The 15,724-nt window shown below is 49.8% G+C and overlaps 1 protein-coding gene across 2 annotated transcripts in view; it reads right to left on the reverse strand.

The window, feature by feature from the left end:
- Positions 1-490: 490 nt before the first annotated feature.
- tjap1 (tight junction associated protein 1 (peripheral)) overlaps positions 491-15,724 on the reverse strand; it is a 19,930-nt gene continuing 4,696 nt past the window's right edge. Inside the window, exons 2-11 of one of the 2 annotated variants that reach the window (XM_015024331.1) lie at positions 13,909-13,959; positions 11,443-11,594; positions 9,789-9,817; positions 9,545-9,706; positions 8,144-8,210; positions 7,393-7,422; positions 5,996-6,103; positions 5,674-5,757; positions 4,087-4,758; positions 491-3,537 (exon numbers count right to left, since the gene is read on the reverse strand). In XM_015024331.1, the coding sequence (XP_014879817.1) occupies positions 2,917-3,537; positions 4,087-4,758; positions 5,674-5,757; positions 5,996-6,103; positions 7,393-7,422; positions 8,144-8,210; positions 9,545-9,706; positions 9,789-9,817; positions 11,443-11,594; positions 13,909-13,945 (1,962 nt within the window). In that variant the 5' untranslated portion in view covers positions 13,946-13,959 and the 3' untranslated portion in view covers positions 491-2,916. The remainder of the gene's footprint in view (positions 3,538-4,086; positions 4,759-5,673; positions 5,758-5,995; positions 6,104-7,392; positions 7,423-8,143; positions 8,211-9,544; positions 9,707-9,788; positions 9,818-11,442; positions 11,595-13,908; positions 13,960-15,724) is intronic. The other variant, XM_015024332.1, reaches the window with a different exon arrangement.

Raw genomic sequence — 15,724 nt, forward strand, 5'->3', positions numbered from 1 at the left:
TTGTGCCTTAAGATTTAGCTATGCAACATTTCTCAGGATTTGGAAGCAATTATTTCATTCCATGTTTGAGATGTTTTGTTGGAAATCATCGAGCTGCCTAAACCTCAAACGTTAGAAACGCTGAATGAGTTCATTTCATTTTGATGTCTGGATCTCCGTCCCACATCTGGTCCAAACCATCAGCATTAACCGACATCCCTGTCGAAGCCAAGAGCCCCCCAAAAACATAGAACATATGGAGCTAAATTAGTGTCACAAAGCATACACGATTTGTCTGTGTGTAACATGATGCATAAATGAGCATAACGCAACGCTTAAGATTCACTCATAAAAACCACCAGCTGCACACCGATCAGCTTCTTCTGTTTTTGATGAGACTTTCTTACCCTGTGGGATTTGCAGGTGAGATGATGTGTTCAAGGCCGGTGGGACATCCTGAAACATCCTGAGGAACCTGCTGTGCAGGTTTAGGGAAACTGGGAGGCGGAGCTTCATTTAAAATATTTTATTTGTTTTAAAATATACATCATCGTTTCAAACTGAGAAAATAAAACCAGTTTAACAGTCAGAGATTTCTCTGGAGAAGAAACCGCTGAGGTCTGCCAGGTGAGAGCAGCACCTGGAGGAGGCGGGGCTAAAGTCCCCCGATCAATGTCCACCTGACCCCAGGTGAGTCGGCTCCGAGGGTCCATGTGAGCTTCATTCAGCGTCAGAGTGGGAGAAAAACACTGATGGCACCTGAACGCATCAGCAGACGCCCGAACGCACCACCTCACTTCATGCCAAGTTTAATTCAGGTTCTGATGGTTCTGGAGAATCTCCATGGAGACCAGGTCAAAGGGAGACTATAAAATGAGTCAAACTGAGTTTTGACCTGCAGACCGACTCCCAGAACCAGAACGTCCCGACCCGGATCACTAACTGAAGTGGTTCTGATGGAACTCGGGTCAATCGATTCATACGTGGCTGAACCGGATCATTCTGGTGCCGATCAGATGAATTTCAGTCTGATTGTTAATATATGTATTAATCTCAGAAAAAGTTGAAACAGATCTTTGACATATTGGTTCAGGAGAACAGGAAGGTTCTGGTTCCTGTTGGCGTTCCTCAGGGTCGTGACCTTGGTCCTCTGCTGAGGTCAGTGGATCTGATAACATTCTCAGAACCAATCCAGAACCAAAGGTTATGGTCCAGAAGTTTCTGATCCTTCATCAGGCTGAATAATTAAATCTGAGTGACGATCAACAGGAGAAATAAAGTCCATAATCAGGAGGTCAGAGGTCAAACAGATGAAAGGGGGTAAAAATGAAGAGGAGGAGTGATGAAGGTGAGCCTGGCTGGTAGAGTTCATGAGGAAGAGTCATTAAAGATGGAGGAAGGACACACACACACACACACACACACTCTCGTCTTTGAGCCTCATGGGGCTCTTGACATATTAAGCACACAGTCAGATGGGTCTATGTGTCTCTGTGAGGACCTGCAGCTGAAGTTCTGCTGTTTCTGGTTCTAACCCAGAAACAGCTCAGGTTCAGACTGGACAGAACCTCCTGCATGTAACCTGGTGGCTCACAGCTGACCCAAAACCTCAGAACCGAACCAGACGGAAAAGAGTGAATAATTCAACAGCAGCTGATGAAGAGGAGGGTCCGATGTCTCTGCAGCAGAACCTGAAGGAGTCTGGATCGGTTTTGTTTGGATCAAAAGGTTCTGGTTCTTGCCTACAGAACCTGAAACCAGGTGCAAGTTGCAGCTCTGGTTCTGGTACTGGAACCGGTTCTATCCGGGCTGAACCCTCAGAGTGAACAGAGGTTCTGATCAGATCTAGACAGGTAAACGGACCCAAACGGTTGAAGTGCAAAGTCGTAACTGGGTCAGAGCCGCCGGGTTGTTCCAGAACCACAGACTGAAACAGCAAACATTCAACCAGAATCAAAATAAACCAAATATTTAAGTTTTTATGAAAATAATTTCTGAACGTTCAAGACAGAAACAACTCTGGTGAGAGACGGAACATTCAGTGATGGATCCGGCCAGAACCGTTCATCAGAACATTCAGTGATCAGCTGGTCGGTCCAGTGAGCCACAGTCAGCGCTGTGAGGAGGCGGGTCCACATTCGGACCGGCTGAGGAAGCCCTGAGGTGCCAAAAACAGAGCTGCACTTCCTCCCGTCACCACCAGGAGGAGCTCCAGCCGTGTTTTGGCACTAACAGGATGCCGTAGAATTATAAATAAAATCAAACTCAGTGATGACCAATCAGAACGTCAGGTTTACAAAATGGTGATGTTACATTCCAGGTGAGCTGGAGCTCCGCCCACTGCCCCGCCCCCCGTGAGACAATCTGTGTATGGGGTGGAGGGGCGGGGCCAAACACCAGCCAATCACCTGCCTGGACACGTGACAGGAAACCAGCAGCTACAGATGTCAAAATAAAAGCCTTTAAGTTGAGCCCAGTGTCAAACTCACAACCTCTGGGACAGGAAGTGATGGAGGCACTGAGAGTCCGAGCGTGTCCAATTTGTTCTTTCAAAATAAAAGCATCTGTTTGGGAAACGAGATATTTCTGGGTTTCCGAGATCGATCCAGAACCGGTCCGATCATCAGAAATCGGGTCAGGCTGGCCCTAAGGTCAAAGTTCACCTTCTAACACTGATGACAGTTTCCTGATGGTGACGTTGCATCACAAAACAGGAAGTAAAAACATTAACCAGGGGGACACCTGGTGGAGCGGCTCCGGGTCGCCGACCCCCAGGGGTCAAATTAAAGGATGGCCGGTTTTTCAGCATCCTGTCTGTCTGTGTAAACAGGAAGTGAAATTGCTCAGCTGATGGAAGCCAGGCGGCATGCTCGGCAGCGTACGTCAGGTATGGCTATTTCCTGGGCGTGGCCTGTGGCCGGGTTTCCATGGCAACGGTCAGTCCAGCAGCGTGCCTTGCTCTTGGGCCCGGGTCAGGCTGTCCTTGCGGTGCAGGTGGTGCACGCCCATCCTTTTGGGGCTCCTCATTGGCCGCTGCAGGCCGGGGGCGGGGTCGAACTCCAGGAGGCGGGGCGAGATGTTGGGCAGCTCGCGTGGAAGAATGTCTCTCTCTTCGGCTGAGCTGTCGTCCTCCTCCGTCTTCCCGTGGGCGTCTGCGGTCGTCACGGTGACGGCGGTGTCCGCGCTGCCGGTTTCGTCCTCCAGGTCCATCAGCAGCTCCGCCTCCTCGGGGCCGTTCCCGCCGCCGTAGCGCCTCCTGCCAGACTGCGGTTCCGTGTCGGTGTCCGTGTCCAGACTGGAGCCGCGGCTCGGTGTCCAGCTGCGGGCCGATGAGCCTTCCTCTCCGTCCGAGTACGCCGCCCTGTGACGCTCCGAGCCGGCCCCGCCCCCTGCCGCCTGCCGTCGCCTCTGCAGCTCCTGCGCCGTCTGGCTGCTGAACGACGTGCGGTGCATCACGGAGCCCTCGCTAGAGGGCGCCATCTTCTCCACAAACATCCGCTGCCAGTTGGCGAGCAGATCCTCCTCGGAGCTGGCGGAGCTGGCCGGGACGCTCGGTGCCTGCAGGGTCATGTGATCAGAGGTTAGCATTAGCATTAGCCTGGGCCAGGAGACCAACAGAACTTCTGGTTCCACCTACAGGTTCTACAAATCTCCTTTTCAGGTTCTGTTAAGGATTCTGGAACATGGGTCAGACCCAGGGTTCTAGAACCGCCACAGCTCCAGAATAAATGGTTCTGCTAAAAGTTCTGGACTCTTCAGAGGTTCTGCTTAATGATCCCTGAAACTTCTGGAACCCCAACATCCTTGGTTCTGTTGTGGGTCCGATTGGGTCTGGAGTCGATACAGACCCTCGTTTGGTCTGACGCAGATCCACTTTAGTCCAAACCGCCCCTACGCTTCCTTACTTGATTCTGCTGGAGGTCCGACTGGGTCAGAAAAATCAGGGATCCCTGGACTCCCCTGAAGGTTATCATGGTACCTGAAGATTCTGGACCCATCAGACCAGCCCGGTACAGTCACAGAACCAGAACCAGACCTCCATCATCGAGCCCGTATTCTAACCTGATCTTTGATTGGCCAGCTGCTGTGTGGGTGGGCGGGACTTACCTGCGGCGGGCTGCTGAAGGGACTGGACTGGGCAGAGAGCGGCTCGCTGGCAGCGTCTCGCTGTGACGGCGGCGTGTGCTGGTTGGCTCTGCCCCCGCCCCCGGATGAGGAGGAAGGGGCGGGGCTTCCGGGGCCGACCCGCTCGTCGTCGTTCTGGACGAGGCTGAGGGAGATGGCCTGCCTCGTGGCGTAGGTGCAGTTGGGCAGCGGCGAGTTCTTGGGGATCTTCACCTTGTCGTCGGATGAGAACTCGATGACCTTGCGGCCCGGGTAGAGCGGGTGAGGCGGCGGCGGCGGGTACGGGTTGAGCTTCTCGAAGGCTGGCACCCCGCCCGCCTCCTCGTCCAGGCTGCTCTGGCTGCGGCAGGAACCGTTGTGCTGCGTTGCCTCCCGGCTGGCGCTGTCCTCCCGAGCCTCGGCGCCGGCCGGGTCAGTCATGTCCACGTGGACGAAGACATCCTCGGCCACCGGCCGGCCACAGCTGCTGGACTGGGCCGAGTTCAGAACCAGCGGCTCAGGTTTCTCCAGGACGCGGGCGATGACGGAGGTCGGCACGACATCGGCGTGCGTCAGGCTCAGGGTGTCCGGGTCCTGGCCGCTGGGGGCAGGGCTTCGCTCCGGGAGGCTGGACTTCATGTGCTTGTTGAGCATTTCCTGCAGCTCCGAGGGCAGCTGGACAGGAAGGAGGAAAATAATCCATTCATAGAATGACAGCAATAATAACAGAAAACATAAATCTGAACAGTTTCCAGGAAGCTGAGGCTGATGGACGAGCTGCAGCCATTAACGCCATCGATCGATCGACCAATAGATCACTTCCTGCTGCAGAGCAAACTTCCAGCCAATCAGGACAGAGGAAGTTAGAAACCTTCCCGGGTCCAAACTGCAGAACATCTACTAGATTATCATTCAGAGATCGATCCTCTGACAGATCCTCTGATCAATTCGCCATCAGCTCAAACATAAATCAAACATGATGGAGAAAATGGATCATCTATGAATCTCTGTAGAACCAGGACCAGTCTGGTTCTCCAGAACCTGTTCTCGGTCCAGTCAGCAGCTTCTGGGTCTGGTGGTGAGGAAGATGAGGCTGAACTCATCATCATGTTGTTAATGGCCGCCTTCAGTCAGAGCTCCGCCCACAAAGTCACAACATCACCATTTATGGCAACCACTGCTGCAACAGTTGACCACAGGACCTGACCAGAACCAGCGTTTAGCCGCTAGCTGTTAGTTATCAGCTGCTAGTTGTTAGCTAAGCTGTTAGCCGCTAGCTGTTAGCAGTCCTTCTAAGACCCACTTCCTTTGTGAATCCGCCTCCATAGCGTTTCTGGATCAGATTCCTTCTGAACTCCTGAAAAGTCCAGGAAACTTCCTGTCTGGTTTTCAGATGTTTCCAGAAAACGTCTAGGAAACGCAGGATGAGCTCTGATTCATGAAAACCAACGGGACGTTTCTGAGTGTCCTGGTAGGACCACAGTCTGAAACCCGTTTTGTTGAGTCCTGGTTGCTGTTTATGAAGCTGCTGAATGATTCAGAACCGCCTCCTGGGCTCTGCTGAGACCCAGAGCCGTCTCAGGTACTTACGTCAGCAAACTTGTGGTTCCTGAAGTGGGATTTGTTGCATTTGAGTAGCTGAACGGCCAAGTTGCAGTCCTGCCTGTAGCGCTCCTGTACACACACACACACACACACACACACACACCTCGTCATGTGATGCAACAGGAACAGGGTTCTACAGGAGAGGAGCTGCTTCTCTACATGAACTAAACAATAAACACTTAGAGTCAAAAGAAAACAACCAAGTCTGATGAAAACATGAGAGAGCCAATAGAAACCCAGATTTAACCTGACAGCCAATCAGAGGCCAATGTGGCTTCCATGGAAACTCGTGACAGCAAGTTCTTACATTGAGCTCCTCCAGGCGGTCGATGGTGTTCTTAGCATCCAGAAGTTTGTTGGTGAGCTCCACAATCTCCTGGTCCATCGTCTTTTTGTCCCTCTCCACCTTCCGTAGCTGCAAGCAGATGACATGTTGGAGCCAATCAGAAGGCAGCGCTGTTAGTGGGCGGGCTTTGCGTGGACCAATACATTCAGATCATGTGGGAATAAGAGTTAGCTCCTCTCAGATCCGAACCCCTGCATGGGAACGCTCCATTTTTCCCAGATCATTTGAATGCTGCGTTAGCGAGCAGCGTTGCCTCCTGCATGATGGGATGCAGCGCCACAAGATCAATACGATCTGATTGGATATTGATCAAAGCATCAAAGCTGAAAAAAATCTGTTTAATAATCTGAATCTGCCCAAAGCAAACGAAGTTCAGTGAGAGCGCCAGCGCCGTGGCTCGTCAGCGGATCATGACGTTCTGCCAGGACCAAGGATGACCTTTGACCCCAAATTCTAAACTGGCATCTAACTCACAACAACTTCTCACTTCTGTCTGGTTATGGTAAAGGTAACATTTCTGTTAGCAAGTTGAAGCTAAGGTTATGATTATATTAATGTAATCCTAATACCACTAGCTAAAGATAAAGCTATGCTAACATTAGCATGCTAAGATTACATTAACCCTAACAACAGCATGCCAGAGTTAGGAAAAGATCAAATTAGCATGCTACGATCTTGCCAACCGTAACATCAACATGCTTAAGCTAATGTTATGCAAATAGTAGCATGCTAAGATGTTAACCCTGTCAGCATGTTAAATCTAAAGTAACATTAATATTAGCGTGCTATAATGCTAACATAAACATCAGCATGTTGTAGGTAAGGTTATGCTAGCATTAGCATGCTAAGATGGCAACACTATTGTCAACATGCTACAGCAGGGGTAATGTTAACATTTGCAAGCTAAAGCTAAGTTAACATTAGTAGTAGTATACAGCAGCTAAAATTGGAATGTTAAAGTCAGCCTTCTAATGCTGCGTTAATGCTAACAATAGCATGCCAAGTCTAAGTCCTTAAAGTGGACCTACTTTTATGAGTTGATATTATTTCAGAATAAAATGCGTCTGAACGAGTCCATCTGGCAGAACCAGAACCGTTCTGACCCATCAGACAAGCGACACGTTAGCAGTTCGTTTCACACCTGAAGCTGTTCAGGTGGAACCAGCAGCAGACATGGAGGAGAAGGACTCTGATCGAACGCCAGGTCCAGCTACAGGTCGGCCGGGTTAAAGTTCGACCCAGAAAGTTCTGAATCGTTCTGGATATTTCAATGTTTGGCTCTTAACGGCCGACTGTGGAGACGTGGTGTTCAAAAAGAGAGGAAGAGGATGGAAGGATGAGAATGAATGAAACCCAACTGCATGAACCCAAGTCTGACTGACGGCAGCCTGAGGAGGATGAGGATGAGATGAAGATGAGTCCATCAGAGCAGCGTGAGGAAAGAAGAGATGAAGAAGAGTGGTCAGACATCATCATCATCAGTTCAGCACAAACGTCACAGCAGAACCATTTGATCCTGTCAGAACCGCCTGCTCTCAATGCGAACCTTTGGATCCAGAACTGTGAACAGAACCGGCCTGAACTCGGATCAGAGAAGGTTCTGTTTCGCTCCAGCTTCCCAGTTTGAGGAAGCAGAGAAGAATCTGGACCAGAACCTCTGGATGTCCGGCCCGTTTCTGTTGTGACCCGAAACCTTTGGAGGCTCCGCCTGTATGGACCAGATCAGAACCAGCAGCTATTTCTGGGCTCAGCGTGATGCCGGCCACCGAGCGGTTTTAGTTTAAGCGGGTCGACGCCGATGAACCTGCCCGACCCAAACATGGCAGCTTCTGTAGCAAGATGCACCTGGAGGAAATCCCAGCAGATCCTCCTCCAGGTCTGGACTATCACCATGGCAACCAGCCGGCCATCAGTAGAGGCTTTCCCAGCTGATCGATATCCTCACTAAGGATCAATGAGCTCCACTCATTACTAATGAAGTCAGCCAGGCGACCAATCAGGAGGCTCGTTACACGGCCGTCAGCGCGACGCAACAGGAAGCACAGGAAATACCGACGGGATGGAGCGCCAAGATCTGATGCCGCGCAGCATCAACGCATCAGAGCTTACCAGAGCGTGCAGCTTCTCCTCCAGGTCTTGATTGGCTCGCTGCGACGCCGTGTAGCTGTTCTGGAGTCTGCAGGAGAGGTCAGAGGTTAGATGTCATCAGCAGGTCCTACTGACCCACCAATAATGGAGGTCTGGGTCAGAACAACCAAGACTGAACCGAGTCCTAGTAGACGGATCCGGATTAGTTCAGTCCAACAATCAGAACCTCGTTAACTCAGCAGACCCTAACCGCAACCAGGCTAACGCTAACATACTGCTAACATCACCAGGCTAACGCTAACATACTAACATCACCAGGCTAACGCTAACATACTGCTAATATCACCAAGCTAATGCTGATGTAGGACAGTGCTTTACATATGTCAGCACATGTCACCAAAATGTTAGATTTGTTCTTTGGGTTGTGGAAGTTGGTAAAGTGTGTCCGTTGAAGGACGCCAGTATTTGCTGTGAATTCTGAAGGTAAGCAATACTGACCGCCAGCTCCTCACTGTAGCCAAATGTTACTTTTAATGTCCAAGTAGTTAGTTTTGTTTCATTTTTTTTTTCTTTTTTATGTTGTATCTGTAAACAAAAAAATAAAAATAATAATAACTGCGTTAAGCCGCTGCGCTGTCGGCTGGTCCGAATAAACGGTCTGAACCTCGATCTCAACCGCCGTGTGTGTCCGATTCCTGCCTCAAGTTTCCTTCCGACAACCATTAAAGAAAACACAACGCAGAGTCTAAGGAACAGTGAGGTGTCATCTCACACGGACAGGGTTACACTAACATACTGCTAACATCACCAGGCTAATGCTAACATCAATAAGATAAAACTTATATAATCCTAACATTACTATTAACATTACCAGAAGGCTAACATCACCTGGCTACGTTCTGCTAGCAATGTAACTTAGATGAAAGTATCAATGATTATTCATCATATTAATGCAATAGCACACAAGCACATTCATGTTATAACTGTAATAATATCATAATGCTGATGTCAGTCTGTTTATGCCAACATCAACAAATTATGCCCTCTGCTAAGGCTAATATGTCATGCTAAAATAACACCAATATCTGCGTACTTAAGCTAACAAAATACTTTGAGCTACTCCAAAATGCTGAGGTCAATGTGAAGCTAACATCAGCAGGTCAAAGTTAGTTTAGTGTACAAAGGCTAGCACAATGCTAAAGTTGGGCTAGCCAGGGGATTAAAGTGCTTGGTGTTTTACTGCATCACATGATCCGTCCTGAATTCCTTAGTGAGCTACAGTGGCTGATTCAGTGCATTTAATTCACACAGAGTTATATTAATATAATATAATAATAAAAGACCATTTAAATGTTCCTGCGAACAGCAGCTGATCAGGTGATGAAGACACTTTGACCTCATCATCTTCGTCGGCTTCCTCACCTGCGGAACTTGTCCCTCATCTTGTCCAGGTCGTCTCTGGTCCGGCTGAGCTCTGCCTCCATGTAGTGACGGCTGCCCTCAAACTCCGCCTCCATGGCCTCCATCTTGTGGGTGGAGAGTGACAGGCGGTGCCGCAGGTCCTCGTTCTGCTGCTGGAGGATTCTGGGTAAGGAGGTGGGACAGGAAGTGCTTTAGCCTTATTAGGGCGTTGGACACCTGGAGAGAAGAGACCAGACCCACTCACCTGATCCTGTCGGAGTCTGACAGCGCCTCCTGGAACCGAGCAGAAGCAGAATTAGACTCAACAAACCAACAATCCATCCTCAGACCCACGCTATCTGAACCACAGGCAGAGCCCCGGACCGCTCCGACACCGACTACTGCAGGGGGGCCCAAAGTGGGTCCTCAAGGCCCGGCATCCTGCATGTTCTATTTCCTTCCCTGGTGGTAGTAACAACCTCCTCAGCAGGTCAGTGTTCATCTTGGGCCTCTAATGAGCATCATTGGATCAAGGTGCGTTAAACCAGAGAGACAACTAAGACATGCAGGATGCCGACTGGGGCCGAATGGAGCCGGACGGGGCCGAATGGAGCCGAACGGGGCCGACTGGGGCAGAATGGGGCCGACTGGGGCAGAATGGGGCCGACTGGGGCAGAATGGGGCCATCCAGAACAAGACCCATACCAGTTAAATCCAGCAAACTGAAACCAGTCTGATTCCATTCTAAACCCTTTAGATCCAGTTTAATGAAACCAGCAGGAAACCAGTTGCCTTCCAGTGTCCTGTGAACCCGTTTCTGTTCATCCAGCTCCCAGCATGCACCCCATCATGACTATCAGCCGGTACTGACCCAACCCGCTCGGGGAACCAGGCTGTAGAAGAGGCCAGCAGCCAATCAGAGAGCAACGCTGGAGCAACCCAGGAACTGTCCCTCTGGAGAACGGACCCAGAAACCCAACAGAACCCGCTGAATCAGAACCTGATAATAATCACCATCATGTCCAGTCCTGGACCAACGAGGTGGACAAAACGAACGCACCTCAGATGCTGAGGGAGAGCAGGGAGGATGAAGGGCGGGACGTGAGGAAGAGGAGGCCGAGTGACCTCTGACCTACCTTGATGTGGGACAGCAGGGACAGATTGGACAGGGGGGGTCTGGGTCTCTGCCTGAACTCAGTCACCTTTCTAAGCTCCGCCCCCCGTGTGACGTCACCGTGCCCCGCCCTCTCCAGAGGCTGATTCCAGTTGTCGGGTCGCCGTATTGATGCCACCCAGCCGTCCCAGCGCCGGGTCCGGTCTGCGGACCGTCGGCTGGCGTCGGGGCAGCGGCCATGCTGGTGGGCGGGGCCTCTGAGGTCTGTGGGCGGCCTGCCGAGCTGTGCGAGGCGGGCGGGGCTTAAGACACGGCAGGTGATCTCGTCCAGGAAGCTGGAGAACCGGACCTTCTCCTCCAGAACCTGTATCCTCCAGTTCCAGGCGGTCCGGGTGGAGGAGGGCGGGGCCAGCGACTGCAGCGAGGGCGGCCCCCGATGCTCCGCCCCCCGCCGCCTGTCACCCAGCAGCTCCGCCGACCTTGACTTCCTGAGCGCGTCGTAGGTTGGCTCCGCCCCCACGGCGGCCGGCTGCTTCAGGATGCCTTTGGGGGCGGCAGCACGGGCAGGGGCAGCCCGCTGGGTCCGAGTGGGGCGGTGCCGCACCGGGGAGCGCTTCCTGGACGGGGCAGAGCCTTGGTGACCTCCCCTGCTCTGACTGGCGGTGTGGCGCTCAGGCCGGTGGGCGGAGCTCCTGAAGGGCGTCAGCGGCGGCACGTAGAGATCCAGGCTGGACAGGCTGGAGACGTCCGGCTCGCTGTCAGAGGGGGGCGGGGCCTGCTTACGGAGCTGGGGGGGCTGGGTTACCTGGCTGAAGTCGGGCCGCGGGGCGGGCGGCGGCGAGGCAGGGGTCAGGCCGTGGCGCGTCTCGCGGTGCTGCGGCGGAGCCTTGCGGTACGGCTTCCTGGCCGGGCCGGCGCTCGCCATCCTGCCTGCTGGTTCCGGTCGGGTCTGCTGTCCTGCCGGGACAACGGGTCAAAGGTCAGCTAGTCAGAGACACCACGACGACGCTCACCTGCCTGCCGACCGACCGACCGCTCGCCACGACTCCCCGACCCGACTGCCCATCGTCACGGCAACACTCTGCATCTGAGTGCAGGTCGATGCTCGCCCGCCCCTCACAGCTGAGTTAGAGTGTGTGTGTGTGTGTGTGTGTGTGTGTGTGTGTGTGCCGGCCTCAGGCCAATCATCGATCAGCTCTTGTTTCCAGAACAGGAAGTGCAGCTGGATCGATCCGGACCGGGCCGGCACAGAGCCACTCGGCTATCAGCAGGTGTGTGATGATGTCATACAGGTGACATCGTCATCCGGGTCGTCAGAACGGCCAGGAACATTTCACTGGAGGAGACAAACTTGGATTAGGACAACTGGACTCATACAGAACCACAGAACCAGAGGACAGGAAGGTCCAGACCAGACCGGTTCAGGTGATCCGGTCCAGTCCGGTTAACTGTGCTGCTGCGGGGATCAGAGCCGTAATCGTGACTTTCCGCTCCATTTAGTCCATCTGGGTCACGTGACCAGCAGCCAATCAGGGCGCATCGATCTGTGTGACCCTCGCCCGTCTGCCAGGACTTCTGGATTTCTGCTTCCTGATCTTCCTCCAGGCGTTTCTACTCACATTTCAGATCTACATATTGTTTCTAGACGTTTCTGGTTCTGGTGGTTTTTCATGAAGCGGATCAGAAAACATTCTGGTTGTTTTGTTCATTGTCATGTTTCTGGTTTTGGTTGGGATCTTTCCCAGATCCTTCTCCACTGACATGATTCAGATTTGGGGTTTTTTTGCTTATTTTCCAGAGCTGTTTCCAGATCATTTTCAGGTTTTAATCTAGAAGTTGGATCTGAATCATTAAAGATGTTTGTTCAGTCCACAGATATCTGGGAAAACAAAGATATTTCTGTGTTTTCATCCAGACCAAAACTCTGCTGAATAAAAATGTTTATAAATCTTCAGACTAAAGTGGAGATTTAAATAAACCGTCGATAAGCGCTGAGCGTTCCATTATCTTTATATTCTAATACGCTGTTTAAAAGGAATCCAACATGGCGCCTGTTTAGAAGCCATCTGACTGATAGACAGGGTTCAGCTTATCGCTACACTGCCCCCTGTGGGTGGGCGTGTTTATAGCAACGCTCAGGGCAGATCGGTTCATGGGGATGTAAACTTGAAGCCAATCAGGGCGTACAGCAGGATCAGCAGGTACAAATAATACCTGCCAAGTCGCTACCGTTTCCATAGCGACTTGTTTTAATATTCGCTGCTTCTCCAACAAAACAGAAACCAGTGTATTATAAGCCTGGTGGCTCTCCATGGTTTGCTAGCCCCCCCGCCAGGCTAAGCTTGTTTATGTTTTTAGGAAAATAATCATGAAAAAAAAAAAGAAAGGAAAGAAAATCGATTTTTTTTAGCGGGATTACAAGCGTCTCTGTTGCTCTGAGTGTTTCACTGGCGGAGCAGATTTATTCCTAAAAGATAAATTCCTAAAGCCAGGAGAGCAGACCAACACTCCGCTGGTGCCTCGCGCTGCCTCTGCTTGCTGCATGCCTTTCACTCAAACTGGACTCGGGTATGGATATTTACATCAACTCCCTGTGAGGAATTATGTTTCTTTGGAGAACTCCACATCAGGGTAAGAGTTTAAATCCACCATTAGCTCTGGTTGCACAGCTCTGTGTGAACCACAGGTGCTAAAAACAGCAGCACCTCTAACAGCTTCTGTGTTGGATTTAATCTGGGAGAGGGGGAGGAGTTTAACTGGCCAACCTAAAAACAATCAGCTATAATCCAGTTTATTAATTTGTATTAGTGGGCAAACAGCATAAACTCAAAGATTAAACTCACAGCATCAAATTGTTGCTATGATAACAAAACAAACTAACTATGAATATTGTTATTTGAAGTTTTACTAAGAAGAAAATTTAAATGTAAGATCCTTAAAATCTTACATTTAAATGAGGCTCCGCCGAACCCGAGATCGACTCGATAGAACCCAGATTAAGAACCGCTGCTCTAAATGAACACAACAGGAAGAGCTTTTATTTTGACACTTCCAGCAGGAAATGTCCTGTAACGTAGCAGCTAGCTTAGCAGCAAGAGGTCAGAGGTCAGTTACGTTTTTTGGTTCAAGACAAGTCAAGACTTGGGTCTGGATCCCAAAGAGGATTCTGCCTGTTCATCATCAAGTCACAGCCGTGTTCAATCTGAGTCGCTCTCCAGGTCATTCCCCAGGTTGTTCTCCAGTCGTTCTCCAGGTGCATTCTGGTTCTTACCTGAGTTGTGAACGGTTCCAGAAGAGACTTCATCCATAGAAAGGATCACACCTGGAACACAGAGCAACACTTTAAACCTTGACCTTTGACCTCCAGGTCCTGTAACAGGAAGCATCAAAACAGGACAGCTCGACACTTCCTGCCAATCACATGTGATTTCCTGTTGGAGGGTTTGAGGTTTTATTGTGTCCCAGTCCTCCACTTCCTGCTTTAGCCCCGCCCCTCTGCCAAACCGCATCCAGACTTTGGCTTAGTGAATTACCCAGAATTCATTGCTGCATGTGGCAAATCCTAAATGAAGCTTCCTCCTAAAGGAGGAAGTGTGGCTTCAATATTTAAGAATACCATGAACTGTAGTAAAATCTCTTTGGGTCATTTCACGTCTTTTGAGTATCTCTGTATTGAGGTAAAAGACCACAAACAAACTTTGACACTAACTTTATACAAAACTCCAACATATGTGGAAAATTTCTTTATGGACTTGAATGAGCTTATATCTCTCATATGCATTGATTACGATTTTCAACATTCATGTTGACCACCTGAAGACCGAGGGGCAAAAAAAAGCTCCTTAATGTATTAGAGAGTTTTGATCTAACACAACATGTCAAACAAGCAACACACACTGGACCTGGTTATCAGTAAGGGTGTGAATATTTCCAATGTCTCTGTAACTGATGTCGCCCTGTTGGATCACTTCCTGTTATCTTTGAATGTTCTTTATCCATTAACCCACTTGGACAAACAGCTACAATCACAAAACGTACTTTCACAGAAAACACAGCAGAAACATTTAATCAAATCTACTCTTCTTCCTCGTCCTTAATGACGTAGATAAGTTGGTAGATGATTTTCAGTGCAAACTTTCAGATATCATTGATTACATTGCACCCATTAAAGTGAAGGTTGTGACTGGTAGGAAGAAATCTCCATGGAGAAATGCACAAACAGTTCAATCTGCAAGACAACTCTGTCGTAGGGCCGAATGGAAATGGTGTAAAACTCAACTTCACGTTTATTATGACATCTATAAAGAAAGACTACGTAACTATCACACAACACTAAAACATGCAAGAGAGGCTTTCTTTACAGATGTCATAAACAAAAACATTATCAAAGCTGGAGCTTTATTTGTTACTGTTGACAGGGTCACAAACCCTCCTATGACATCACCACCTGAACTTCAATCTAATCCCAGCAACCATTTTACCAGCTTATTTTCAGAGAAATTTCAGAAAATCAGAAGTTTAATCTGAACATCCACTCTAAAGCCAGTACCAATACCAAACACAAACACAACAAGTACAGGAATAATGACCCAATTCCAACTACTTAATTATAAAACCCTAGAAGAAATGATAAGTCAGTGAAGCTCCAGTTCCGACCCTCACATTTCTTTAAGGAAGTCCTGCCTGTCATTAATGATCTGATCCGAATAGTAACTCATCGCTCTCTTCAAGTGTTTTCCCTTGGAAACAGCAGCTATTAAACCACTGATAAAATCACTACTGCAGAACTACAGGCCGACCTCTGACCTTTGGATGATACACAGCTCTACATTACAATGTCACCAGGTGACCTTTGACCCCATCCAATCACTGAACAGATGCATGTGTGGATGAGAGAAAACTTTCTGGACACAAACAAAACTGAAGTTATTATTGGACCTAAAGAGTTACAGATCTAGTCAATGCACAGCTTCAGTTATTACAACTAAAACCAGCAATCAACCCAAAACCTGGGAGTAGTGATGACCTCTGACCTGAACCTTCAGAGCCTTTATGCCCACATAAAGACAGTCACAAAGTCGGCCTTC

This window comes from Poecilia latipinna, unplaced genomic scaffold (assembly GCF_001443285.1).
Source record: "Poecilia latipinna isolate Pla-1442-1.1 unplaced genomic scaffold, P_latipinna-1.0 Scaffold3619, whole genome shotgun sequence".
Lineage (NCBI taxonomy): Eukaryota > Metazoa > Chordata > Actinopteri > Cyprinodontiformes > Poeciliidae > Poecilia > Poecilia latipinna.